The sequence below is a fragment of the Phyllostomus discolor genome, chromosome 15 (genome assembly GCF_004126475.2).
Source record: "Phyllostomus discolor isolate MPI-MPIP mPhyDis1 chromosome 15, mPhyDis1.pri.v3, whole genome shotgun sequence".
NCBI classification, from domain to species: Eukaryota; Metazoa; Chordata; class Mammalia; order Chiroptera; family Phyllostomidae; genus Phyllostomus; species Phyllostomus discolor.
Window position 1 is genome coordinate 19388767 of NC_040917.2, and position 27698 is coordinate 19416464.

The 27698-nt window shown below is 41.5% G+C and overlaps 1 protein-coding gene across 2 annotated transcripts in view; it reads left to right on the forward strand.

The window, feature by feature from the left end:
* Positions 1 to 27698, forward strand: part of GPATCH2 (G-patch domain containing 2) — a 118989-nt gene that overhangs the window by 9795 nt on the left and 81496 nt on the right. The window contains exons 3-6 of one of the 2 annotated variants that reach the window (XM_028531325.2): positions 5035 to 5096; positions 8672 to 8854; positions 9292 to 9371; positions 9502 to 11539. In XM_028531325.2, the coding sequence (XP_028387126.1) occupies positions 5035 to 5096; positions 8672 to 8854; positions 9292 to 9371; positions 9502 to 9534 (358 nt within the window). In that variant the 3' untranslated portion in view covers positions 9535 to 11539. Of the gene's footprint in view, positions 1 to 5034; positions 5097 to 8671; positions 8855 to 9291; positions 9372 to 9501; positions 11540 to 27698 lie in introns of those variants that run through there. The other variant, XM_028531324.2, reaches the window with a different exon arrangement.

Consider the following 27698-nt stretch of genomic DNA (forward strand, 5'->3'; position numbering starts at 1 on the left):
CTGCTCTGTCCCTTTAGGAAAGCAAGTCCCCTGCAACAATTCTCAGCCCCATTGTAGCGGCGCCAAAAGGTAAATGCTCCTTTTCCTTTCAGACAGGTCCTGCAAGAACCACTTGCAGGAAATGAGGAAGTATTGACACTGTTCACCCTTTTAGGCGTTCTTCAAACCACATGCGGAACGGCACTGCAGAAAAAAACATTCCTCGAAAATGGTCTGGGAAAGAGTGTGTGATTTTTTTTAAATTTTATTTATTCATTTTTAGAGAGGGAGGGGAGGGGGAGAGAGAGAGAGAGAAACATCAGTGTGCGGTTGCTGGGGGGTCATGGCCTGCAACCCAGGCATGTGCCCTGACTGGGAATTGAACCTGTGATGCTTTGGTTCGCAGCCCATGCTCAATCCACTGAGCTACGCCAGCCAGGGCGAGTGTGTGATTTTTATTTGTAGGGCTAACGTTTTAATCGTGTGGATTGTGACCTATTTACATATATGTGTAGGTACAGGGTCCGGCACAAATAACGCCCCTCTTTTATTCTAAAATTATAAGCATGTCGTTCTGTAACATAACAGTATCACACTCAAGCACTTCATATGACACTTTAGGTGAAATGTTCAAATTAAAACTATAAATTATTATACCCGTATTATAGCCCTATCAACCATACTCAAGCAGGCCTTACTTCTGCTGGGCCCTGCATATCAAATATACAGATACACACACATACATATCTATACTTATATATATATATAAGTATTGACACATTTTTGTTTTTTTCTTATAAATGTGATTATGATTGCAGATATGAGTAGGACCTCCTGGCAAAATTTTACAGAATAGACCTCTTCTTAGAGATGGTTTACTTTTTATGCATTTTTTTCTAAAGAAGTAAAAATCACAGATTTTTCGGGGAGGCTCTGGAAAGTTTACAGTATCTGCTTTTCTTCCACGGAAGTTGTCGTTTTCATACCAGGATGATCTGTGTGTGCTGGTATTGGGCCCCTGTGGCCAGGGAGCGGTCAGCAGGGCGTAGGAGTCATTATCTCGCTCACTCTGGGAGGGGGGACGTGTGGCAGCGGAGATAAGTACCCGATTCTGGATTATTCATAGATCACCTGCTTTCCGGATTGATTGTCCAGGCCCCTCCTTTTATTGATGCCTGCCTTTTATTGACAGACTTCTACCCTGGGAGAGAAATGAGATGGAACTCCTTATTTCTCTTCATTGTAGAAAGTATTTGAACATCCCAGATATGCTCAGGATGCCCAGCCATCCACAGACCAGGTCCAGGTTTGCATAGCGGATGTTTTGACTCTTGAACAAACTAAAGCAAATTTTTTCTCTTACTTTAAAATTTAACCTATGAAACTAGTTTTCTTGTTACTTAAAAGTTAGGCACATAGTCCTTTTATGGGAAGACTGCTAAATATTTAAGGTATTTGTGCGAGTTCAGTTTTTTGAGAGCACTCCCAAAGCTGTTCTACTATTAGAAACTACGTATTTCCTTGGAGTCCATGTAGAAATGGGAATTGAACTACCTCACTCTGCATTTGATCACACGAACCTTGAGTAACTGTGTACTCTTCCCGTGGTACCAAGACTAACGCTAGGACAGAGCCGTTCTCTGCAGCCCTGTCTCCTGGAGCAGCCGGCAGCAGACCCGGAGACCGCAGTGTGCTCAGAGGAAGGTGTGGTGGGGAGGCCTCCGCCAGGAGCCGTGAGTTAATGCAGCACTAAGCCCGTTGGACCCTGGAGGGGGACATAGCGTTCCTGGGCCAGGGGACTCTGTGCACAGGCATAGACTATGAAGCTGGTGTTTGGGAAAGTACGCAGAGCTCACTGCCGGAACGGAGAGTGGGGTTGAGACCAGCCGATGAGCAGGTCCTGACGGCCCCCTGTGCTGTGGAAAGTGGTTTGCATTTCATCTCACACGTAATGGCAAGTCCATGAAGAAACTCAGTTGGATTTGCATGTTGTCGATTAGATTCACACGTTGTCCAGATAGCAGGTGTGATCCTGAGGACAGTGTTCCGTCCAGCTTCCAGCCAATCTCCAGTCCGTCCTCAGATGGGTGGGGGTTCTGGCCGTGGCAGCAGAGGGGCCACTGGGAGAGCCGGTGGGAGTTCACCCGCGAGGATTATGGAGAAAGTGGACTCCCAGAGGAGGTCCAGGTTTGAAGAAGAGAAGATACAGGGAACAGCGGGGGGTCAGGAGGTTGGGAACAGTGTGCACCCACTAGTTCAACAAGCCTTCTGGAGTATCTCTGCGTACCGCGTTACAGAAGTCACCCCGAGAAACGTGGGAAGACATGCCCCAGCGGACAGGGCGTAAGGCCATCAGATGCTGACATTGCGAAGTTTCTCTTTCCTCCGAGTTTGTGTCCTGACATACTGAGCACATGATGTGTGGAGCGTTTAGCTAGCTGTTACGAGGTGAAATGAAACCGTGCCATATAAAACAGCGGTCCCCATCCTTTTTGGCACCAACCTTTTTGTTTTCATGGAAGACAGTTTTTCCACGGAACTGGGTGGGGGAGATGGTTTCCAGGTGATTCAAGCCTGTCACAGTCAAGGTCACCTCCTGCTGTGCAGCCCTCTGGTTCCTAACAGGTCGTCATCTGGGCCACCACAAAACACCCCGGAGGTTGGGGACCCCTGGTTTAAAACACATGTAAAAATATCTCCAATGGAGACAAGGATCCTTAAGTACTAAGAGCTGGTCTTAGGGGGTTCTGATTTCCTGGTGTCTTTAAGAAGCGGGGACGAGGCAGAGAGAGATGAGAGGGGGGATGGGGATATCACCAGGAGGAAAAGGGTGAAACGACCAGAGATGGGAATGGAAAGAATTCAGGTGAGGCCCCACCCATAGAGCACCTTGAAATCTAAATGGAACCCAACCGGTGTGGAGGAGTCATTGTAGACTTTCACCCGAAGACTGTGAAGACTACTCAGATTTACAGAGAAGTTTGCAGAGACGGAGCCGAGTGCCTGTGCATGGCTCCCATGTACCCACCCCCAGTTTCCCCTGTTGTTAACATCCGGCTCCTCTGTCAGAAGTAATGAGCCAACGTGGACACGTGACTAAGGGAAGTCAGCACTTTATTAGAATTCCCTTTGTTTCTATTCAATGACCTTGTTCTCTTCCAGGATCCTGTTCAGGATATCAGAGGATTGTTAGTCCACAAGTTACACTTTGAAAAGGAGCCTGGTTGTTACGTGGAACATACTAGAAGGGGGCAAATCCGAACTCAGAAAGAGCAGAAGAGCATTTACCAAAAATAAATAAATAAATAAATAAATAAATAGTGCACTGGTTCACAGTCCTTTGTCCATAAATCTGAATTCCGAAAGCCACGAAGCTAATTTACTGGTGGCCAGAGCTGATTTGACCTGTATTTAACGTGGATATTCATTCACTGAAGCGAACGACTGTATTGATGTATCTGATTATGGACCGCCACCTTAGACCCCCCACCCCTTAGGCATTTTAGTACGTACCTTCCTAAAATGGGAAGAATGCTGAATTGTAAATGCGTTCGGACTGAAGGGCTTTGGAGAAAGAATTTCAACCCCGGGTTTGCAGGCCAAGGCCCTTTCCCCATTGGAGTTCCGCTGGCGGGTGGGCGGGCGGGAGGGCGCCTCTGGTCTCTGACAAGAACAACGTCCCGCGGAGCTTGCGCAGCCAAGTGGCAAAAAGATCAAGTCCGTGATGGGTCTTTAAAAACTACTCTAACGTCACTGTGCAGAGAAGAGGGTGTGTGACGTGTGTGTAAATAGGGAACAGTGCATTCCTTGGTGCTCTCAGAAAGTATTGTTTTCTTCCACTAGTGCTTGGGTGCTGCAGGGAGCTTCACGCATTCTCTTCATTTGAGGAAAGAGGAAAAGGTCCTAATTCAGAATTCCCTGGGAAATGTACCTCCCAAATTCCTACAGTTTTTGTTGATTTAAAGAAAAATCAAACAAACACTGCAGTGTTTTAAATTCGGAGAAAAGTATATGGATTTAGATGTCATCTATAATTTTAATCCTAAACTTGACTTAACTATTTAAAGCAGATTGACATGCTTTTTTAAAAAAAAATAAGCTAGGTGACAGAGTTCTACATGTTCATGGAAAATGTGTTATGATATAAAAAATCAGCTGGGGCAATCTTCTGATGGTAAATTAAGAATTACCGTGAAAGGAGAGTACGTGAGAAATTTTCAAGAACATCAGTTTTTTTTACGGGCGAAACCTCTTATTACAGCAGTTGTTCTTGTGGCTTTTTAACTAACCATATTATCACATAAGCATCGCCTCTGTTAGGATGGACAGTGACAGTTTACTCCTGTCATGTGAATACCTGCTGTTTGTTTCAGTCTGTAGGTTGGCTTTGACTCTGTATCATCATCTTGAACTTCAGTGGAAGTGATGCAAGCCTGTGATTTCCTCACACCCCCTCCTTTGTATTGGTGACATCTTTTTTGCTCGGCTTTTGCTCAGAGGGACCTTAACTTTGGATTTAACGAACTTATTTTTTTTCTCCCTTGCCAAGGAATAGAATTGTTGGGAACTCTTCAGTAATGCCTTTCCCAGAATATTTGCAAACATGCTCGTGGAGAGGAATTGCATCCCAGGCCCTTGTGTCCCACGCACTGAAGGCAGGAAGCCTCAGTCTGCTCTTCCTGGAGCCTTTCCCGTCTAGTTGAGCCACGGTGCTCCCAGTTCCAGCCGGCGGGCATGGCAGGAGCAAGGCTCGGAGAGCATTCGATGAAAGCGGATCATAAAATGCATCTGTTATGTCCGCACCTCGTGGCAGCCACATCTGTCCGGCTGTCAGGGTCCCATTAGGTTCCCGTGGTTTTCTGCGCCAAAAAGAATGTGCTCTGGAGCGAATGGAAGCAGGGTATTTGCAGTTGGATTAAAAAAAATCATCTTGTTTTCTTTCAGATCTTTGTTAGGCTTAAGTCCCATCCCAAAGCTGCCGCGTCTCTTTAAAATTTTATGACCGAGAGATCAATTGTTCTTTTGATCTTTTCCTCTTCTTTTCCCTCATTGCAGCGATTCCAGCAGCCTCAGCAGCACTGATGCGGGGTTGTTCACCAATGACGAAGGCAGGCAAGGTACTGACGTGTCATGTTTCTTCTCTCTCTCTGGGAAAACGTCTGCATTGTGAAGTTGTGCTCATTCCTGATTATTTCCTACGTTGATGGCTGCAATCCATTTACCTTACACACGCTTCTGAGTGGGCTGGGGTTCAGTTTCCCGACGTGCTGGGAAAGTATTGTGTCTTCATGACCTGCAGTAATTGATTATCTCCAAGAGCCAGTGTGTGGAGTTAATAATGTTCAGAAGGATTATCTTCCTTGAGAAAGCTTTACATACCTCAGTCTTCTCAGTTTTGATTCTTTAGCGAGTTCCCAAGACACTGGTTCTCCATCTCCACATAATTTTGAGAGTATCTAATTCTGTTTAAGCATCTGTAAGGTTGGATTTGCAAGTCATTTGCCATTTTCGTTTAGTTGTGACATTCAGCCATCCTATCCAGTTTGTGAGCAGACAGTTTTTGGAAGTTCAATATTGTAAACTATTAAACAGTAATGTTTTGCAACTTAGATCTTTTTTATCTTTTTTTGAAATTTCCTGAGGTTTTTCATACTTCAGCATGGCATTATTTTGAAACCACCTGTTCTGGAAGGAGATATGAAAAACTAAAAGGGGGAAGTAGGCCTACATGCAAATAGTTAATCATAAATGTTCACTTCCTTTCTCAAGAATCTTTAGAGGGAATTAGTAAATTCTAAGGGAAACAACAAAGTTTATTGTTTTCAGTTATTATTAAGTGATCATGTGTGGCTTACTTATGAGCCTTTTGTCCTGGATAAATGGGTGCATACCTTTTTCTAAAGGCCATACACTTTTCAAACATGACACTTTGCTGAACTATGGTAGAATCTTAGAGCTAAGATATCCCTAAATTCTTGTAAAAATACATGTCTCCCCAAAGTTATAAGTGAAAAAAAAAACTTTAAAAAGCAACAATTTGTTAAGCCTATCAATCTTTGAAAAACATCGAGTACCTCATAAAAATATGCTAACATTTATTGCAAGTTTATTATGTTTCACATGACTAAGTGCTTTTTTTGCTTTAAATTACTCTAAGGTCTTATTTAATTCTTAAAACATCCCTATGAGATTTCTGTTTTCTTAATGATGGTGAAACCTAAGCTGACAGAGTTGACGTTAACATCCCAATGCAGGAAAATACCAGAATTCTAACTGGTCTGTCTGATGTAAGAGCCCACGTTCTTAATCTTTAGCTAATTGACTTCCCTAGTAAGAATGAGGTTGTGTATCACATGGAAAGTAAAACAACATTATTTTTCTATAACAATGCTGTCTTAATTGGAATTAAGATCTAGGGTAGTCAGTTTTAGGGGACTCCCTTTCCTTTCCTACGCTTATGCCTGGTCGATGTAGTTTTAGTATAAAAATCAGTCAGGGTGTGGAAGGAGACTTGACTGGGTGGTGAGTACGTGAGGCAACATAGAGATGGTGTGTTGTAGAGTTAGGCACTTGGAACTCGGATCATTTTATTTAAAATTTAAAAATATTTTTTAAAGATTTTATTTATTTCTAGAGAGGGAAGGGAGGGGGAGAGGGAGAAAGACAGAAACATCAATGTGCGGTTGCTGGGGGATGAGGCCTACAACCCAGGCATGTGCCCTGACTGGGAATCGAACCTGCGACACTTTGGTTCGCAGCCCGCCCTCAATCCACTGAGCTACGCCAGCCAGGGCTAAAATTTTCTTTAAAGTAAACAAAAAAAAAAATCAGTAAAAGGACTGATACTTAATGTGCTTTTCTTAAAAACTAATTTTTATTAAATCCTCCATTGAAATAAATTGGTGATTCCAGTGTTCCGACTGCTTTACATTTTTCACTGCCTCATAATTTGAAATATAGCCACTTTCCATAAAATCATTTTCAGTCAAAGCCTAAGCTTTATTTTAAGTTTGCATTTTACAGTAATTGTGATGGAGAGTTTGGAAATCGGCGCTCTGTTTTTCCAAAGGGAAGAAGTTTGTGGAGGTGGTGGCGACCCTCTCCGAAAGGAGAATTCGTAGTTAGATTCTAAGAACCACAAAGAAGCCTTAATGAATATCAGATCCTATTCGAGATGCTGTTTTTCTCTTATTTTTAAAAAACACCTGCCTTCTGTATTTCTGTTTATCCCTTTCTTTATGATTCCCTTTTTAAACCACAGAACACCGCAGGCCCCCAGTGGAGGCGGTCTCCGGCCGAATCTCCTAGTGCCCATCCCGCCCCTGGGCGCTACTGTCGCGCAGGCGCTCAGACGGCCGGGGGCGGTCCCCCTGTGCAGACTCCGCGCCCCGGTCCGGGGCGGCCTCCCAGTAAACGCTGCACCGTTGTCACTTTTCATTTCAGATCAACTTTCTCACAACCACTTCTTAATGAACTTAATCAGATTAATTTGGTTTAGTCACATCTGTTCATGATTGTTTCCCCTTTTGCACTCCATAGAAATCATGAAATTAAGCTAATATGCACCATTATCAGCTGCAAAGCACACGGTCTACAGTGTTAACACCTTTTAATTCCCAGTGGGAGATTAAGGCTTGTTTCTCCTTAATGTGGAAAGCGTAGTAACTTAAATGGGTTCCCCCTACAGTTTTTGCCAAAAGATGAACCAGTTTATTAAAACCTAACATTTTATGGTTTCCTTGATGGCGGTTCTTGTTGTAGTGTTAAAAAAAGTATTTCTTGCCCTCACCGTAGTAGCTCATTGGTTGGGCATTGTCCCGAAAACCAAAATTCCCGCAGTTCAATCCTGGGTCTGAGCACAGGCCTGGGTTGCAGGTTTCCTAGCCTGGTTACTTGGGATGGGTATGAGAGGCAACTAACTGATGTTTCTCTCCCTTCCTCCCTTCCTTCCCCTCTCTAAAAATAAAACAAACAAAACCCAAACATTTCTTAAGTGAAGCTGTGGGATAGAATAAAAAGGGTTTTGTTTTGTTTTTTCTTTAATAGGCTATATATAGATGATTGCCAGATAAAATACAGGGTCCCTGGTTAAATTTTAATTTTGGATAAATAACAAATTATTTTTTGTTTATGTCTCTCGTAGTATTTGGACATACTTAGACTAAAAATAATATTTTCCTTCCTTCCTTCCTTCCTTCCTTCCTTTTCTTCCTTTTCTTCCTTTTCTTCTTAGAGGGGCAGGGAGGGAGACAGGGGCAGAAACATCAGTGTGTGGTTGCCTCTCACACGCCCCCTACTGGGGACCTGGCATGCAACCCAGGCATGTGCCCTGACTGGGAATTGAACCAACAACCCTTTGGTTTGCAGGCCAGCACTCAGTCCCCTGAGCCACACCAGCCAGGGCTAAAAATTCTAAGTACTATATACAGGATGGGGTAAAAGTAGGTTTGCAGTTGTTAGTGCGTGAAACACAGGGCTTATTCTGCTACTATCATGTATTAATTTATTGTATTGTTTTCCACACAAACTGCAAACCTCCTTTTGTCCCATCCTGTCTTCGCGTTAAAAATGAATCGCTGATCTGAAATCCAGATTCCATTGCTGTCCTGTAGGCTTGAAACCTGCCCCCGACAACGGTGTTCACTGGGGTGGTCACGCCGACTCTCTGGGGGGCGTTCTTGTGTTTGCACAGGCGACGACGAGCAGAGTGACTGGTTTTACGAAAAGGAGTCGGGCGGTGCGTGTGGCATCACGGGAGTCGTGCCCTGGTGGGAGAAGGAAGACCCGGCCGAGCTCGACAAGAACTTACCGGATCCTGTCTTTGAAAGTATCTTAACTGGCTCTTTCCCCCTTATGTCGCATCCCGGGAGAAGAGGTCAGTAGCACGTCCTGACTGGTGGGCGCAGGGGACTTGTGGTCAGTGTAGGAGGGGTCAGGGTCATTGAGGGAGGACCCGCTAAAATGGAAACGAAAGAGCCTAAATCTTTCATTAAATCGACACTTGCTGTGCTTTCAGATTATTAGAAAGGTTGACTGACATTCCCGCTAGGCCCATGGTGATGGAGAGGGGGATCCAGAGGAAGGAAAATCCCTGATACTCGAATAATCAATGGCTGTGTGCCGACCCCATTAGAACCCCACCTGGCATTAAGTCTGATCTTTTATTAATAAGGATGCGCTTCTCCTTTTCCCCACTGCTGTCCCACGGGTTTTGCCTCCTCCCACTTCCTTTCCGAAGCTGTAATTGATAGGGTCTTATTCTCCACTCCAGTGATCGCAGAATCTCCTAAACTGGCTACTTTGATTTTCCAGGTTTCCAAGCTAGACTCAGTCGCCTCCATGGGATGCCTCCCAAGAATGTTAAAAAATCTGGAGGGACCCCCACTTCAATGGTAGGCATGCTTTTCTGCTTGATCTTTGTCATGTTTGGTTACATATCCATTTCGATGCAATAAAAAGCCACATCCTCACCCCCTATTCCTATTCTAATGTGATCCTTAAAAACCATCCATTTTTTTGTAGGCTCCAAACTGGACCCGTGAGATTCCCCTATAAACCAAATCTTCTAATGCTAATAAATTAGTTGCGTTTTGAACATCTGGGGAATGGCACCCGAGGGAACCTGGCTCCTGTCCTCTGCCCCCGGAGGAATGTCACTGAACTGAGAGAAAGACGGGGCTGTCTTTGCTGGAGTTCTGGCCTTCTTCCTCTAGGCAGACGGGGACCTGGTGGGGAAGGCTTTCGAGGGACCTAGGTTGGCCCAGGGTGGTAGAAGCTACTGTACATTTTATATACTCTTCTCTTTGATGATTTTTTTTAACATTGAAACCATTTATGTATCACTTGCTTTGCCAAACTGCTAACAAAAGCTAGCAAATCAAAACCGTCCAGGTACCACTTAAGTATTCTTAATGTTTATATTGTGACTGGTTAAGAAGTAATTTTTACATTATCTGTTGTAAGAAAAAAATGCAATGCGTTAATTAGCATTTATGGTTCATTTTTAGAGCAATCTTATATAACCAGCATTATTTATAATATTTGCATTTTACTCAGGGTATTTTAACAAGGGCTAAGATGAGTAGTAAGGAAGGTTGATGATTTTTGCTAGAGATTGTATTTTGTTTGTTTGCTTCCTACTGGGATAACCTGCTCTGTATTGCAAACTCATTGTATTTGATTCTGTAGCGTTCATTGTACTGCAAACATCATCCTCGTTTTAAACTAGCCACCGAGGTCAACAGCCTGTGCTAGTGGAATCATTTACTATTACCTTTAAATCATGTGCTCTGTCGGATGATACCTGAAACCAATCAAAATGATCGCTGTGGTTTAGAGCTTATGGAACTCATGTGAAAACTGATACTGCAACAAATACTGTATGACGCTGAATCACATTGTCATGTGTAAAAGTGAGAGCTGTGTGCTCATTCTTGGAGTGACAGAGCATGTGTGTCACCGAGTCGGGAATGAATACTGGCAGGAGCTCGTTTCCCCCGAGCAGAGGGAAACACCCCGTTCCTGTCGGTAGCGTAATTCAGGCACTATACTGCGTGCGGGCCACTGGAGTTTTGCAGGATGGTGATATTAAAATGATCAATATTTTTATTAGGTTCCAATAATGGGTGAAAACTGTGATTTGACACATGTATTTTTATATTATTGTATGGACTGTTAACTGGTCATTTAATGGCTGACTTCAATAGGAGGCTGGGGAAAGAAACTTAAAGTTGGCGTTCCCTTTCCGCAGAGCTCTCACAGTCTGAGAGATCTCAGCAAAGATGTTAAGCGGGAGTGCGTGACATCTTTCAGATTGCTCGTCTGAACTGGAGAGGTTAAAAATGGCGACGTGCAACTTTGAGTCTCTTTACCTTTGCACACTTAAAGTGATATTTTAGAGATACAATAATGTGGTGTTTCGTAATTGTAAGCAAGCTTTTCTGTGCTATGTCTTTTGTGGTGAAAATTCATGATTCCCACCACCCCCCCCCCCGCCCTGAATTACACACAAATGCTTTTATTTTGTATAATGACTGTCTTTTGGATCTGAACAAGTCACTTTAAGACCTTGGCCTATGAACTTTGCCTTACCAGTCATGAATCCAGATGTATGCTGTCTAGTTCTTGGTTCAGTTTTACCTATTTTTATTTTTGGTTCATTGCTTGCTTGAGCAGCGCGGGGATTTGTAGCCCGTTTTCTAGGCTTATTGCAATCTCGCTGTGGTATTTTATAGGAGCTATTACAACTGATAGGCTAGCTTCATGGTTTTGATGATACATGGCTTAACCATAGTAAAAAGCTGCCTTTCCTCTCTAAATTGTAAAAAGGTGATTAAGTTGCACTTGATGGAGATATACTCTGTGTGTGTGTTTATCATGAAACCAGTGTGTTGGGCCATAAACTGTTTTCCGAGTCTATGTTTTTTTGTATTCAGAGTTTTACTGAAGACAATGGGCTTTTTCAGGTTTCTTTTTCTCCACCCTGAATTGTCCTTGTTTGGGTTTTTAAGTACTGTAATTTTTTTTTCAATAAAATATCTGACTTGGGCAAGAAAGGTAAGAGTCCCAGTTTGTGCTGATATTCTAAAATTCCTCTGCCACACTTTCATTTTTGTTGCTGTTTGTGTTGTCCGTATTATTTCCAACAGTCTCGTTTTAAAAATTCATAATCTCACAAAAACAACCGTCATTAAACAGCCCCCATGACATCCGGTAATAAGAACTGAAATTGAATTCCTCAGATGTTTCACGTGGGAAGACCACAATGCCTTGAAGAGAGATTAGTTTCCAGGGAAACACAAGTGGACGCAGCCTATAAAAAAGAATGGCAACCAAAAAGGGTTTTTGGTTTACACGGCTGAGTGACGACCGTACTGATACGATGATGGTCTTTGAAGGAAGTGACAGGAGGAGAGTCTTCTACTGAAACGTTAATGCAAACATTGGGGGAGGGGGCGGGGTTTTCTACTGGGATTTTCACTCTTCGCCATAGTTGGGTTCTGCAAGCACTGAGTTAGCAAACAGTGAATTTGCTCCTAAGGGAAAAACAGGGTTAGGTTCCTGTGAGCCTCCGATCCCGACCTCTTCATCAGCCGATCGATGCATAGCCCTGTCTTATGTGTGCTTGTGTTTCAAAGACCCCTGCTTTAGTTTATGCTGTTGAGTCACTGCCATGGAGTCCATGGCCCACACCTCTGACTGGTGCTTGAACAAAGCATGTCCGACACACGTATTTCCTCCCTGAGGCCCGTCACGGCCTTTGTGAGCTGGGGACAGCAGGCAGGACTGCAGCTCTGTGGCCAGGGGCATTTAAAACAGTGGGTCGCCCACAGCAAGCACAGAAGGGTGAGGAAAGGGACACTAAAACCATGAAGAAGTCACTTGTTTACAACCTCAGAGCAGTGCCGCTTTTGACACCCATAGGGAAGAGCTGTGCATCGGTGGCTCCGAGTTTTCACTGCTCTGCTCGCGTCCGTCCGTGAATGACCTCGGGACTCCGGCAAGTGCTGATGCCGGGGCGACAGACAGTTTCAGCCAGTAGGCCAGCTTGCGAGGGTGGGACCTGGCAGTAGGAATGGGCATCGACTCTGTTTGCTTTTGTAGGACATTTACAGGTTGTGGAGTCAGGCCTTGGGCAATCTCCACTGTGGTTCTTCTTTTCACTTGTCGTTACAATTTGAACCTTATTTTAGCTTTCTCTTATAAACAGAGACAAGAATTACTGTGCAGAAGCGTTATCAGGATTGCATGAGATTACGTTTCCATAGTGGGTCCAGCACCATCTCTGTCATGTAGTGTAGATGAAATAAATGATAGTTACTGTTATTATTAGATAGATTGAACACAGAATCTCACAATTGAGATAACATTTATATCATGGGTCAAAATGCAGAACTTCAGACTTTAAGACTTCTCAGTACATAATTTATATATAATATGCCTCAATATTTCAAGTGCTCTATGTTACAGCCTTTTTGATTTCTTTTACACCTCATTTATTTTTCAGCTGGCTGTTGCCTTTACTATGGTCTGTGAAGAATAATTTGGAATTATTTTTTAGATTTACAGTTACTGCATTAAATCTTAAAACTTAATTTCAAACTAAGAAACTGTTCTGAACACTTCTTCCCTCCTACCCCCAATGATTAAGTTATACATTTGTAGAAAGTCCTGTACTATTTAGGAGGTTTGGGTCCAGAGTTACCTGATTTTCAAGAATCACTTTGTCCACATGCACGAGGGGTTAATGCAGACAGAGTCCTGAGTTTACATTGAGAGGAATTGACTGGTGCTGTCTTTCCCTCTGAATAAAGCAGCAGTTTCTCCAGCCCAGACAACCAGCCTTTGATCTTCACCTCTTTTAGGGTAATTAAGCAAATGATCATTCCAAGGCGTATCCTGGGGCCATCATCCAGAATCTGTGCTCCAGTGCGATTCAGAACAATAACCTTCAGAGTAGTGACCCACCCCAGAACCAATGTGGAGTTACACCACGCTTGCAAAGTGACTCTGGTCAGCCTGACCTAAGCACAGCATTTCAGCTAGCCAGGACGACCTATTTCCGAGCATCCTGATTAATCCTTGCTTTCCATGGAGATTATTTTTCCTGTTGTCATTTTTTAGCTGGTGCTCTTTCAACGGGTGTCACTTTTACCTAAGGTGGCATTCATATAGAGGTCCGTTGAAAGATCAGGAACCGAATGGGTCTACTTGAAATACAGGAGCTGAAACCCAGCATAAATATTACATAAGAGTTATTGGAGTCTATTTAAAAGTTGTATAATTATTTCTAGTTTTTCATATGGTTGGAATGAAGAAAAGGATGTGGGGGGTGGTGATGGTGGTGGTGATTTTGTCAAAACAAGGAAAAGTGAACCTGACTTATTTATACATGTTTATCAAGTGGAAATGTCTGAAAAAAGTAAGTGAACATCCACCTTTAAAATGTCTTACTTGCTGTACAAGGAAGCATACGGTTCACATTCAACAATACAGCAGCTTGCATCTGTTCAGAATCTTGAGTGAGTTCATTCTTAAAGAGAAAAGGGATTTTGTATATTTTTTTCTTTTTCTCTGAAGTCAGGGAAGGCCAGATTTCCTGAGTGGTGGATCGATAATGATAATAATACTGTAATGATTCACTTTGTATGTCGTGTTCAACCTGTATCTTATTGTTTCTTGGGATTCTCAGGTAGGAATATTTAGTCTAATTTATAGCCTTTTACAAACTGAAGGGACATTTTAAATGGACTTGGTGTAAATAAGGGAATTAGATAGACTTTTCTCCTAGGCTATTCCAAGGTAGGGGAAAAATTTTATATCAGAAAATACATCAAAGATGGTTTATAAAAATACAGCATATGTCCTCAGTGGTATTGGACCATGTGCTAGCTAGTTATCTAATATTTTTCAATAGAATTCAATAACTAAATGCTTCATTACAATCTCTGTGAATTGGTATTTGTATTCTTAAAGCATTTTGATACATTGAAGACTATAGGAAGAATATATATTTAGAATTGCTTACATTCTAAATATATATCATATATATTCTATTCTGTTACTGTGTATGTTACATGCAGTTTAGTTTTTCTTACCCTGAAGGCAGTCTGAGATCCTGATTTCATTCTAGAAGCTGATATTCTTTTCTAGGACTCATTTGAGATAAAGTGGGTTCTGTATCATAGAAAAGTACTGCTTATTAGAATAAATATTTCTTTACAAAAGACATTTTAATAGTGTCTCTTATTTAAAATTCTCTATTTTGTTCTCATGCACACCTCTATAGTTCATATTATATATATTTAACTCCATGGTTGATATTTGAAAATATGAATCTAACAGTTTTTCATTGTGTTTCATTAAAAATGTTATTGATGTTTATATTGATATTTAGTCCTACTGAATTATACTTTATTAAAAGTGGAATATATACACCCAAGTTTAAATAGTACAAATATATGTAATATGTTCATTTATTCACTCAACAAGTATTTGAATGCTGATTCTGTTTTTACCGTAGGCTAATTAATATACAGAAATATGCCTTAGGAATGTAACTCTGGTTTATATATCAGTTAGCCTATGGTAAAAGTGGTGAAAGTTGCAGTTTCCAGGAACCTACTGACAACATGAAGTGAAGACTGACTGTGTGTATCAGGGGTCTAAGCTCTCTACCCATTCCCCCAGTAGGCGGAATCCACAGTAGACCGAACCCCTGTACTTTCCTGGACCTGACTTTCTGATCCACTTTTGGGTGGCATCCATATCTTCAATTAATATTTATGGAATCCATGTGCCAGATGCTGTCCTGGGCTTGGGGGTTACTGTGGTGACCCAGACGGACAAGGTTCCCTGGAGCTTGTATTTTAGTGAGTAAAACTAGACTTGGGGGAGGGGAAGGGGAAGGACATGAATAAAAGTGTCCACAGAGAGAATGACACAGGGTAATGCAGAGGGAATTACAGGACAGGAAGGTGATTGGACAGAATGGGATTCACAGGCTAGAATAATTTTCAGCCTTGGCCCCTATTGTGCCTTTTCCTCCGTGCTCTGGAAACACATTCGTTCACCCAAGAAGTCGGAATAGGTTCTAGCCATCTCTGCCAACTCCTGACCAGGCTGACCACCGCTTGTAAATGTCACTAGTTGGCTTTGCAAAGGAATGTCAGTTTGGTTTGCAAAGTACAGTATTACTACTGGTGTTTTTTGAATTTTTTTTTGAAATAAAAGGAAATTTGCAGGTGCCAAATATTTATAGACTGTTTTCATTTTTCCCCTTTACATTTAATCATAAGTTATGTTCTGAAGTTAACGTTATAATATTGTAATAGTCCTGCTTTCATGGCAACTTAAATATCACACAGGACAAGTCTCTTACATTTTTTAAAATTGCATGAAATGTCATGCTTTCTTCTTTTTATTTTTATTCACCTCGGTGTTTGAATGCAAAATTTTAGGTCATTCACTTTATTGGTGAAAAAAGCCCTTTTTTTTTTTTAGACTTCCTTTTTTTTTGAGGAAATGCTCTATGGACTTTTCGATGAATCTCTTTTAAAAACCTTGTATGTGTAAACATTTGAGGTTTCTAAAACTACTTGTAATAAAGAGTATGCTTATTATTTTAAAACTTTTTTGTATGCTAATAAACCTTTAAAATATGTTAAAAATGTTCTTTTTTTAAAAAAATAAGTTGCCCTGGATGGCGTAGCTCAGTGGATTGAGCGCGGGCTGGGAACCAAAGTGTCCCAGGTTCGATTCCCAGTCAGGGCACATGCCTGGGTTGCAGGCCATGACCCCCAGCAACCGCACATTGATGTCTCTCTCTCTCCCCTTTCCCTCTCTAAAAATAAATAAATAAAATCTTAAAAAAATAAGTTAAGACTGCTGATTGGTAAGCAGTTGGCTCCACCTGGACTGAAGACCCCTTTCCCTTGCTGTGCTTCAATGGCTGGTGACACTGCTAGAGGCCCCCTTGCTTCCCCTTTCTTCTTTCCCCACCAAGAGAGAGGGAACGGAAATGTTGCCAGCGTTCCCCTCTCTCCGAAGATTCCACTCTGGTTTCCTGCCTTTTATGTCGCTGATAGAATTACTCTGACGGTCTATAAAACTCCGTTTTCTAATTTGCCTTCAGATGTGTCAGAAATCTCATATCAGAAAAGTTCAGAATCAATGGTGGGTGGAACACTTCCAAATAATATTTAGCAGGTGCTTTCTGTGTGGAAGTCACCTGCGAATCCCCCAGCTGAAGGTCAGCTTGAACCACTGAGAAGGCACGGTAGGGTCTTGCATGAGCGGGGCCCCCTGTGCTGGGGCAGCGTCAGCGGGTGCCGGCCAGGTAGCTGTGGCCTGTCGTCCGGGCAGGGGCGTTCTGAGCGACCAGGGACCCCTGCCAACGGGTATTATAAATATTGTAGGCCAGTAAGACTTGTCAGGTTTTTGTTGTTAAGTCACAATTGTCTGAAACATGGACCGATGCCTACTGGGGGGATATGTTAGAAGTCCGATAATTTCTTTATATACCAAAGGAGTGGTGACCTGTGCTATTGATGCATCACCTTTTTCTTAGAACTTCACATTTCATTCTGATCATTGGTGACAGACAGTTCGCCACTGCAGTGTTCCTGAACTTGCAGGTGTGTTTACCTTCAAGCTGCAGTGTTATTGCAGGACTCTTTACTAGCATGCCTTTGGCCTTGAGGCGTTCTTTCGGATTTGTGTACATCTTGAAGCATATAGTCTAGAAATAGTCCTTTAAAACTAAACAGTGTTACTTAGATTTCTTCTCCTTCTACGTCATTTACATAGATTTGGATAGACTCTTCCAGTTTTGGGGTGCACAAAGAGATTTTAAAGGAGCCTGCTACATCCTTTGGTAGGTGGATGGAGGAGTAAGGGTCACATTTGATGCAGAAACTTGAGGTCTCGCTCAGTTGTGTTTTCAGCCAGAGATTTCGGGGTTTGGATGCACACACAGTGTGATGAGGCTTCTGGTGTCTTCCCTGTGGGACGGGCTGGGAACACAACATGAGGAAGAGGTGCCTCTGTCCTGCAGTGCCTTTCATTTTGGTTAGTGAGACGGTCACTGGGAAAGGGAGGGAGAAAGAGACCTAGCGTCTGCTGAGGGAAGCACGGACCCTGAGTGGATTTTCACTGCTCAGTTCACGTTTCAGCTCCGTGGGGCCTCCCTCCTCCCCTCTGCTCTGGGTCTCCTTTCTCCCTGGGTCTGTCATCTTTGCCGCTCCTTTCCGTTTCATCTGTCGCTGCCCTTGCGGAGTCACTCAGAAAGCTTACGTTCTGATAGGGCAATGGTCTCCACCCTGGTCTCTCTTCTGTGTGGCTTTCCTGTAGTCCATATTATATGTCACTGCCAGCACAGCAAACACTTTTAAAACAGGCCAACAGTTAGTTTTCACTACGTTGACGGTAAAATGCAGGTTTGCGGCGCCTTTCTGCCTCCACTGCTCACCTAGACCCTCTAGCACCAGGTCCCTTCCAGGTGGCGCGATGTCCTCCACCCCCCACCCCCTCCTGCAGCGCCCCCTGCCTTCAGCCTTAGTCACAGCAGCACGCACCCCTCCTACTGCGAGATCATCTCCTTCATGGAAGGGTTCAAGCCCCGCACCTTTTCTTCAGAACCTTCCCCAGCTCTACACACGTCTTGGAGTGGCATTGCACCTACTGTCTCAGCCTTTCTTGCCCTCACGGATGAGGAGCCTCTCTAGTTGACATGGTTATCCCTCTGCTTCTGTGTATATTGTGTCCCCAAGCCCACGTGGCACTCAGGGACAGGAGTCCAGCTCCTGACACGTGGCATGTGCTCAGTGACTTTTAAAATGTTCATAGGGATTTCCTGGGCATCACTCTGATTCATAGGCGGATCTCCACCACTATTGTGTCGCCAGGGCAACCTTGGGTACCATCCTTTCCTACCGGTATCAGTATCCACGTTCTTCCTTGTTTTTAATTTGTTCTTTTATGTATTCCACGATGTGGGAGCAGGTAAGGTTGCATTTGGGAGAACACTAAAACACTGACTGGATGCGTAGTGGTTGGGGGATCCTTAAATGTGCTATCCATAGGGGTTTCCCTTTGCAAAATCTAGTGAGCCATCGCCTGCCTCCGGGCTCGTGGGGTGGGGCGGGTGTGGGAGAGTGTTTGAGCGCACCAGCCCACGACGCTGAGGACCGGGAGCCCTCAATGCGCAGGCGCTCACTCCGTTCCCTGGATTTCCGTAAAGGCACATGACGTGGCCCCCAGGCAAGACCCCTTGCTAGTTCAACATTACCATATAATAACAACTTTTGAGTGCCGTTCTTCTATTGTCATTAAAACGAGGCTTTGGGCCGGAGCTGAAATGTGTATGAGCCGTGGTTCTGTTCACTGGGCAGTCCAAACCAGTGCCGTTTTCTTTTTCGTTGTGTTCTCACGTGTGCAAATACCGCACTTGTTACTCGGCACCCTGGCTTCTGCTCCTCACATGTGTGCAAATACCGCACTTGTTACTCGGCACCCTGGCTTCTGCTCCTCAAAGGCGTCCGAGAGGCTGCAAATATTCACTCATTTGTTTGGCTGCATAATGTTTTATTATGGTTTATTATTAAATAATTTACTTCTCCTATCAGCTCTTATGTAAGTAGTATTAAAGGACAGGCATATTTGATTACTATTAATCATATTAGCTAACATTTATTGAGTTCTTATTGTTTGCCAGGTGGCGTTCTAATCTCTTTATGTATGTTAATTCATTTAACGTTCAAAGGAAGCCTACGCAGGTCAGTATTATTATTCTTGTCTCCCTGTTATAAACTTGGAAATGGACACATGGCTTAAACGACTCGTTCAAGGTCATAGCTAGTATTTGGTGTCAGGATTTAAACTCTGGCCCCGGGGCCCACTCCTTAAGGACTTCACCACCAAGCTGCACAGCCTCCCCTTCAAGAGTAAAAATTACATTTCCACTTGATCTTTAGATAGTCGAAAATTGGATAGATCTAATGGCCCTCCAGGATATTACATCTCAGTAAGACACTGTGGTAAACTTAATAGGTATATTGGGCAAATCTTTGTTCTGTTTGGTAGATCAAGTTAAAGCTACTACATTGGGCATGTTTTCTGGTTCAATGCGGTAGTTTTCATGGTGTAAATAGCTGTCTGTCCCTCCTATCAGCTTTCTAGTTCCAACTCAATGTGTGTTTTCTCTCCTGCACTTTGCTACCTCTTGATTTAACTTTCTAGGCCTTGCTGACATTTTTTCTGTTACCTATCAGTTAGGTTTTCTTTGTATCCAAAAAGGTTAGTAATGACAGTGGTAAATATTTCATTAGCATTTAGTGTTTTGTAAAGAGAATCTTTACAGTATCCATCCATCTGTGCTAAAAGTATTACTGTAATTACTATTTTATGAATTCACAGAGATGTTCAAAGAAGTAGCTTCTTTAAGAAGGATCAGAGCCAGGTCTTCTGAACCATGCTCCTTTTATAAATGGAACTTTTCAGAAATTATATTCTTCGGCATTTTTAGCTGGAGCCACAGTAATTTTGCTTTTCTGAAATGTTAACTTTTGAAAATGCCATGATACTTGAAATTTACATTTCTTGTCAACTTAAAAAGTTGTTCATTTTGGGGGGGAGTGGCCAAAAAACAAAGTCCATTTCAAAATATTGAGTTCTCAGTTTGAGGAAAGATTCAGGATTTTTTATTGTTGAATTCTTATTTCACCCCTTTTAATTTTCTACAGATTGCATTGAAAAATTTAATCCGTGATAAAAATTTAGCATTCACCTTTAAAAATATTTGTTAACATTAAATATTTGTTAACTGTTTTCTCATCCTATTTCTTCACACAGCTTAGAACACGGGTATGTGCTCAGCCTTTGACATTGACTGTTTTTAGGAAAAACACCTTAATCTAACTCATTCCTTGATTGACCATAATCTCAGAGTCATCCTGTTTCTTCAAAAACTTATTGTGCATGTTGCATATGTTATGAGTACATTATTTGCTCATTATTGTACAGTATACCCTACGCTTGTTATTGGACTGCCTTCCCTTTCCATCAGAATGCCTCTTAGAGGTGCCGACAGGAGCGTGTCCTGGGCCCCTGTTTCCACCAGCCCGTGACTCCCAGCTCCGCAGGGCAGTGCTGTGAAGGGCAAAGCAGGGAAAGGGCCTTTGCGCACGTGCACACACGCACACACACACACACACATACACACAAACACACACACACATTTTGGGTCATTTTACTCCCAGTAGGTAGCCTTGATGTCATTTAGATGCTCTGAATGCATACACTTATTTTCACAAGTGTAACCATAAACTTTGTTAAAAGCTCACTAAGATATGAATATGTGTGAAGAAATTAAGTGTTCTAACGATGAAGATGAGGCATCACTGGGTCATCAGTGAGTTACAGGCTTTACTCATTTCTGGGCCATTTGTTTTATATATAGATTAAATATATAGATAATTACTCATCTGACAGGTTACTTTATTACATTGATATATCTCGGAGTATCACATACAGTTATAGTGTGATTATTGTAATAATTTGGATTCATTAATAACTAAGATGAACATTTTATATACAGTAAAATAAAAAATTGGAATTTATTTTGTTTGAAGTCAGTGTTCTGGTAGTTACTTTGATTTAATAACAATGTACTTTTTAATTATGGTTTTTAATTATTTGTAAGCTTACATGTAAATAACAAAATGTTTTGTAATTATTCTAAATTATAGTTACAAATATTAACTTCTGTAGGTTAATCCGTTCATTTTGTCTTGTACCCCACTTTATGAAAAATTTATAAGTTAAATTTGTTTTGGGAACAAGTGTTCATCACATGAGGTAGTACACTTAAATCTTATTTTTACTTTGATGGAGCACTTAGCCAAGTACCCACCACATTCATATGTTTAATAATTGTTTTCCTATATAATTCTGATTTTTTGTCTTATAGTAGTATGTGGTTTAGATGGATATTACATAATTAAATTGCTTAGAAATTATTTGGACATTTACTAATATTTGTTCCCTGGGGGAATAAAATGAAAGATTCTAATTAAGTATCATGTTTAAGTCCATGTTTTTAAATTTACATTGGTTTGTTTTTCAATAAGGATCACCTGCTCCTGATTCCGAGGAATTTTTACCTGCTCTTTCAGGGTAACACAGTTCTTTAGAAAAGAGGGTCTGTTCCGGCTCTATAATGCATTTTATTTAATTTTATAGTTTTTATGATATCATATATTAGAGATTGCCAAAAATATAGAAAAATTTTAGAGAACATTTTTGGATTTGATGGATTACCACTCTTGAAAGGGAAACAAAACACTAAATATTTCTAATCCCGCATTATTTACCGCATGGGTGGTTAAATGCTACTTTAAGCCTCATAAAATTAAAAGGGAGAAATCTGCCAACTGTAGCAGGAATTGGATTTAGGAAGAGTGGTACAGAGCCAAAATATTGCTACAGAATTAAATGTCAAAAATCTTCTTTAATAGTAGATATATAGTTCACAGTGCCTGGTTATGATTACTACATTTAATCTAAATCACTGAAAGTTGCACTCTCCTTTTCCATAAAATACAATGGGACACAAATCAGTTTTACTGTAGATGGATAACAATTGGAAAATAATGCATCTTCCCGCCCAATAAATTGTCAGTTATACCTTTTAACTAAAATCAATTCATCTTTCCAAAATTTATTGCAATTTCTAATAATAAATCTCCTCAAATGTTTATTCATTTGGTTTTTGATACATTTGTGCCACTTTTGCTATGGTCTAATGTTTTCTCTTTTGATTCATTGTAAATTAGAAAATCTATTTTGAGTCAGTTTTCTAGTTAAGAAGTTAAAATCTATAACCTAGCACCTTTGTCACTCTCCTTTGTGCATTTTAATACCCTTGAACTTGAACTTAAGTGCAATCCAGTAAATTCTTTTCAGAAGGAGATTAAAAGACTTTTCAGTGTGTACCTTCTTGAGTAAGGGCCAGATTGCGCCTGGGTGGCTGTTGGATGATTATTGCCATGGGTCCATTTTTGATACAAAAAGGGTTGGGGACATGGGGTAGCGCCATCATTTCATGTATTTATCACAAAGAAGAGTAAATACCCATTTGAGTTAGGGTCAGATACTGATTATATGGGGAGCCTGCTTTTATTTTTCTATTGATACTACTAACCCAGAAGTGGCACTGAAAGGAAGCACAAATAATCAACTCTATTGTCCTCCACAAACATCTTCCTCTTACTAATATCTCTATACATTTTCAGATTATTCTTTTTAAGGGTATCCTAAGTGTGAAATAAGTTGGTTTTTCGCACACACTGTGATTTGGAATGTAGTCATTATTTTTTTAATTTAATATATGATACATAAGCATTTCTTTGTTCTTTATTCTTAATACTAGCATTAGACTTAAATTACATTTTTCAAATATTATATGATAAGGAACAACTCTTTAATGAAGTCACTTTTATTTTATACCTTTCTTATTCCAGAGTGAAGTCAAATTGGTGTCTTTTTCATCTCTACCTCAACTGTGCTTTCATATAAAATTTAAGAATAAAAGCGACCATCAGTGTAATTAAGCATGGGTTTGTAGTCAACATGTTGTAAGACTTAGTTTTAAGTCTGTACTCTTTATATTACACCAAATAATACTGATTTTCAGAATGGGTACTATTAGAGATGAGAGGGACAGTGATTTGAATCAGACCTAAAACTCATAGGCAGATTGGTGTTGCTGCTAACACATGAGGCCGGATGGTTAGCTTAGCAGTTAAAATGGGTCATCTGTGCGGCTAGAACAGCCAGCGTGGAGCTCATGAATTGGGCCAACTGCGAGGTGAAGAATACAGATGTTTTCTAACGCAAAGTTCAGACATGAATTTGGGTCTTCCTTGTCCATCTAAAAAGAGTGCCTCTTTTTTTGAAACTGAACTTACTAATTTTTTGACCTATGGCTTCTTGAATATAATGTGTATTTCTCATTTGTACTTACCAAATTAAATTCTGTATTAACAAATCCTAGTTTCTGATAAATTTAGCTAGCTGTAAAAACTTTAATCTCTGACTTATGTGTATTTTCTATTTTGATTTCCCTATAACATTAAATATTAAAGTGAATCAAATTATACTCTTTTAAATAAAAAACATTAAATATGAAAATGAATCAAACTATGCTTTTTTAAATAAAAAAGATAAACTGAATGCTTCTGCCTTTCTTTTAAATACCAATAAAACATTTCAGCAGTGTTCCTCTGGTTTATAAAGCATTATTTACTGATAAGTCATCTTATTGCTCAACTGTTGAGGGTTTTTCACGATGACTGTCAGGTATGAAGACTTTTTCATAGTAACTAAAATATCCCAGTTGTCACCTGTGCAGGGTCGTGTGCAGAGTTGTGGAGGACGGCAGGCCTGCCCGCCCACCTGTCCAAGGAGGAAGTTAGGGTTCTGACAGGTGAAGTAACTGGCATAACTAGTCAGAGGCAGAGCCGGGGTCAGCCTGCGGATTCCTGGTCCAGCTTTCTCTGCTATTCTCCCCACCGGCCTCTCGCTGATCTTTCGAGTTGGAAGTGAACTCATCCTAGAGACTGGATTTTTGTTCATGTTTTGACAGGAGTGTGAGGGGTTGCCAGGTAAATTTCACTATTTTCAGTCACAATGGGTGTTTTTAAGGAGGGCAGTTAGGAATCTACATATTCCCCACCCCCAACTCTCTAGCCCATGCTCTTGGCCATTGACCTGACCTACCCAGGCTCCTTGCTCAGTCTGTTGTCTTTCTGTGGCTCTCTTTCACACCGCCATCAACCGTCCTCAAGTTCGCACGTGACTCCTGGCACGCACTTGACTTCTCACTCCCACTGGCACACGTTCACCCAGTGACAACGTGGAAACTCCTTTTCTTCCTGTTCTAGGCCTTTTCCCATGGCCCTTCCACTTGGCTTTCCACCTGCTTGTCCCCATTCCCCTGGTTGATGGCCCCAAGGGTGCCTGGCACTTCCAGCGTCTATCCCCTCACTCCCAAGATTTTTGCCTTTTGAAACATGACATTTCGGGTTGATCTTTGTGGATCTCGCCCACTGATGAGGGTGCACCTTAGGTAAAGCCCTTTCTGAAACCCTCCCTGCTGGACGGCCTCGCTGGCCTCCCTCAGAGGCCTCACACCCTCCCCTCCCCTCCACACAGGACCACACTGTAGCCACTTCTGGCCGTAGTGCGAGCAAAAAGCGCGGAGCTAGAAAATCAGAACAACTCACAAAGCCGTGATTTACTGGCCGTGTGACCTTGGAGGAATCAGTTTCCGAGCTTCCGTTTCCTCATCCCTAAAATAGGGATAATAAAAGATACGATGAAATAAGGTATGTAATAGGACTTCGTGAACTGTAAAGGAGCTGTTATTACTCATTTATTCCGGGAGCCCAAAGCTCACATGCCTTCGGGGGCCAGGCAGACAAAATATGTGTGTGTGATGTGCCTTGGTGTTGGGATGCGGCTGTGAGTTGGAGAGGGCATTCCCTGGGCTGCAGGTACTCAAGTTCAGAACATTGTAAGGCACTATGGTGGCCAAAAAGGAAAGGGAGAAAACAATAACCCTGTTTAAAAGGCAACTACTGCTGCCCACCCCACCGCCCATGGCTGTCATCTTCCCTATCCAAGCCTAAGCTTAGGGAATGGGATGTGTGCATTTTAAGGTATCTTCCAGATCAGAAAGCAGGAGACGTAAATGTAGGCATTCTATGGGCCATACTTTCCTCTAGTGAAAACTCGCTGTGTCTGTGCTATGCACGGTTTTGTCTTAACTCCTTTCCAAACAGTGTTGGCCACAGAAGCATTGTTGGAGCTAGCTGAGAACTCAGGCATTTTACCATAAAGGTGTTACTTTCTGTCCTCTGCGTTGGCGAGCTCTGGCAGGTGGAATGGAGCAGTGAGTATAGTTACTGCCTTTTCCGTTCAGTTACTTTTCCTTTTCTTACCCTTGACAGTTGGCTACAGAAATCCCCTAGAGCTTGAGTTAGTGATTCTTTTCCCTGCAATCTGGAAAACACTGCTGTTTATTTTCTCATCTTTAAAGACTTAACTATGTCATATTTAATGTGTTAGAAGCCCCCTTTGAAACTGACATGTAGGTATAATTAATTGTTGTATCTTTCAAAGGAAGTACTATCGGTGTTAAAGTAGAAAAACAGACACCCAAAGGCCTCTAATGTGTCTATATCTTTCTTTGTAGTTTTCTCATATTTACCGTGAAATGACCTGTGCATTTACTGTATGAAAAGCTGGTGTCACGTGATGACCAATAGAATGGCAACAACCAATATGCCATTTTGCAAAACTAAGGCAGATACAAACCTCACTGTAGTACTTGCTAATGTAAACCTGACTATTAGGATAACTGAATACAAATAAATGAAAGCTTTGTTAATTTGACACTTATGATCTGAATGGTACAGTGCTTACCTCAGGACAGAAAAGCATAATCTTTGGACCTTATTTCACTTCCCTAGAACATCTAATAAGGACAGGGTGCCTTTTCTATGAGGAGTCATCCTGGAGACAAGGAAAAACCGTTGCTCAGCACGTTGCTTGGCACAAATTTGTTTTTAAAAAAAACTTCCCTTCAAGTTCTTCCTGTATTTTTTTAGACTCTCTTTTAGAGTGCATGTTCAATTATAAAGTAATGGATTCTCTTCTGATGCAGAGTTCTTGGGTGGGGCTTGAGAGTTTGCATTGCTAATGAGCCCCAGGGTCACGCTGCTGGTGGTGGTCTGCAGATCATTCTTTTCAGTAGCACAAAGCTGGAGAGGAGAGCTGGGGCAGGGGGTATAATGGGGAGGGTGAGAAGAGTAAAAGGATAGAGATCACCAAAGGGAAGTTAGACCCCAAATATAAGGAAGGATAGCAGGATCTAAGAAGATCTCTTTGCTGGGATGTTTAGATCATTGGGAAAGTTTGCCTGTGATAATATATGCTTCCTAACACTTTTTTGTTTGCTACAGAATTTTTTTTAGAAGTATAACATTTCCCTATATGGGGAAAGCTTTCAAATTTGTGTGATCAGAGTTATGATCATTGTTTTCTTAAATCATTTTTGTATAACATCTTATAGGCAATATGTGGAAAATAGGGGAGTGGGGACAATCTCAGTTTATTTCAATTCAGGATTGTTTAGATTTATGGCGTGATTTACTGAATTAAACTTATACACATGTAATAAATATATTTAAGGAGATAAACTATATTCTTGTGCTTGCCTGGGGAAATCTGGCTTTCTTGTGGAATACATTTCTAAATGAAACGTGGTTATTTCTGGTTTATACCTTGAAAATGTGTATGTAATAGTAAAATGTGTATGTCATTGTAGCAAAAATGATTGAGATATGTTGCACTTTTTTATACTGCAAATCGTTTTGGCATTTTACATTTTTTATGCTTTTTTAAGATTTCATTTATTTTTTTTAGAGAGGGGGAAGGGAAGGAGAAAGAGAGGGAGAGAAACATTAATGTGTGGTTGCCTCTCACACGCCCCCTACTGGGGACCCAGCCTGCAACCCAGGCATGTGCCCTGACTAGAAATCAAACTGGCAACCCTTTGGTTTGCAGCCTGACCTCAATCCACTGAGCTATACCAGCCAGGGCTTTATTTTATATTTTGAACACCTCTGAATTTAATACCTACATGGGGCCAATGGCTACCATATTGGATGGCACAGTGAAAGCTTTCGCTTGGATGGAGAGGCCCTGAGTTTAGGAGGTACTTTTATTTCTTGTATTTTTCTCATCGCATTTGGAAAGATCACAACTGCTTGCTAGTCGTATATAAAAATGGGACTTTTATAAACAGCAGGTAGGTGGTGCCCCGGCTGCAGGCTTTGATGGATTCTCACTGAAATTCAGCATATCTGGTACTTAAAACTGTATCTCAGTAAATGTTGTAAAGATTGCCTTACCTGTGCCACAGAAAGTAAAAATTTTAATGATGAAAACTCAGTATTTGACATTCACCTTTAGATGTTGGTTAGCTCCAATATTATTCCTGAACATTCAAGCTCTGGATGATTTTTATGGGCCTCGGTGCATAGATTTACTGCTGCAGCCTGAGCATTTTTAAATTAAAATATATCTTTCATTCTGATTGTATTGATTTACACATCCCTGTGTCAATATGAAGTCAAGTGAATTTTTCACTAAGTTGA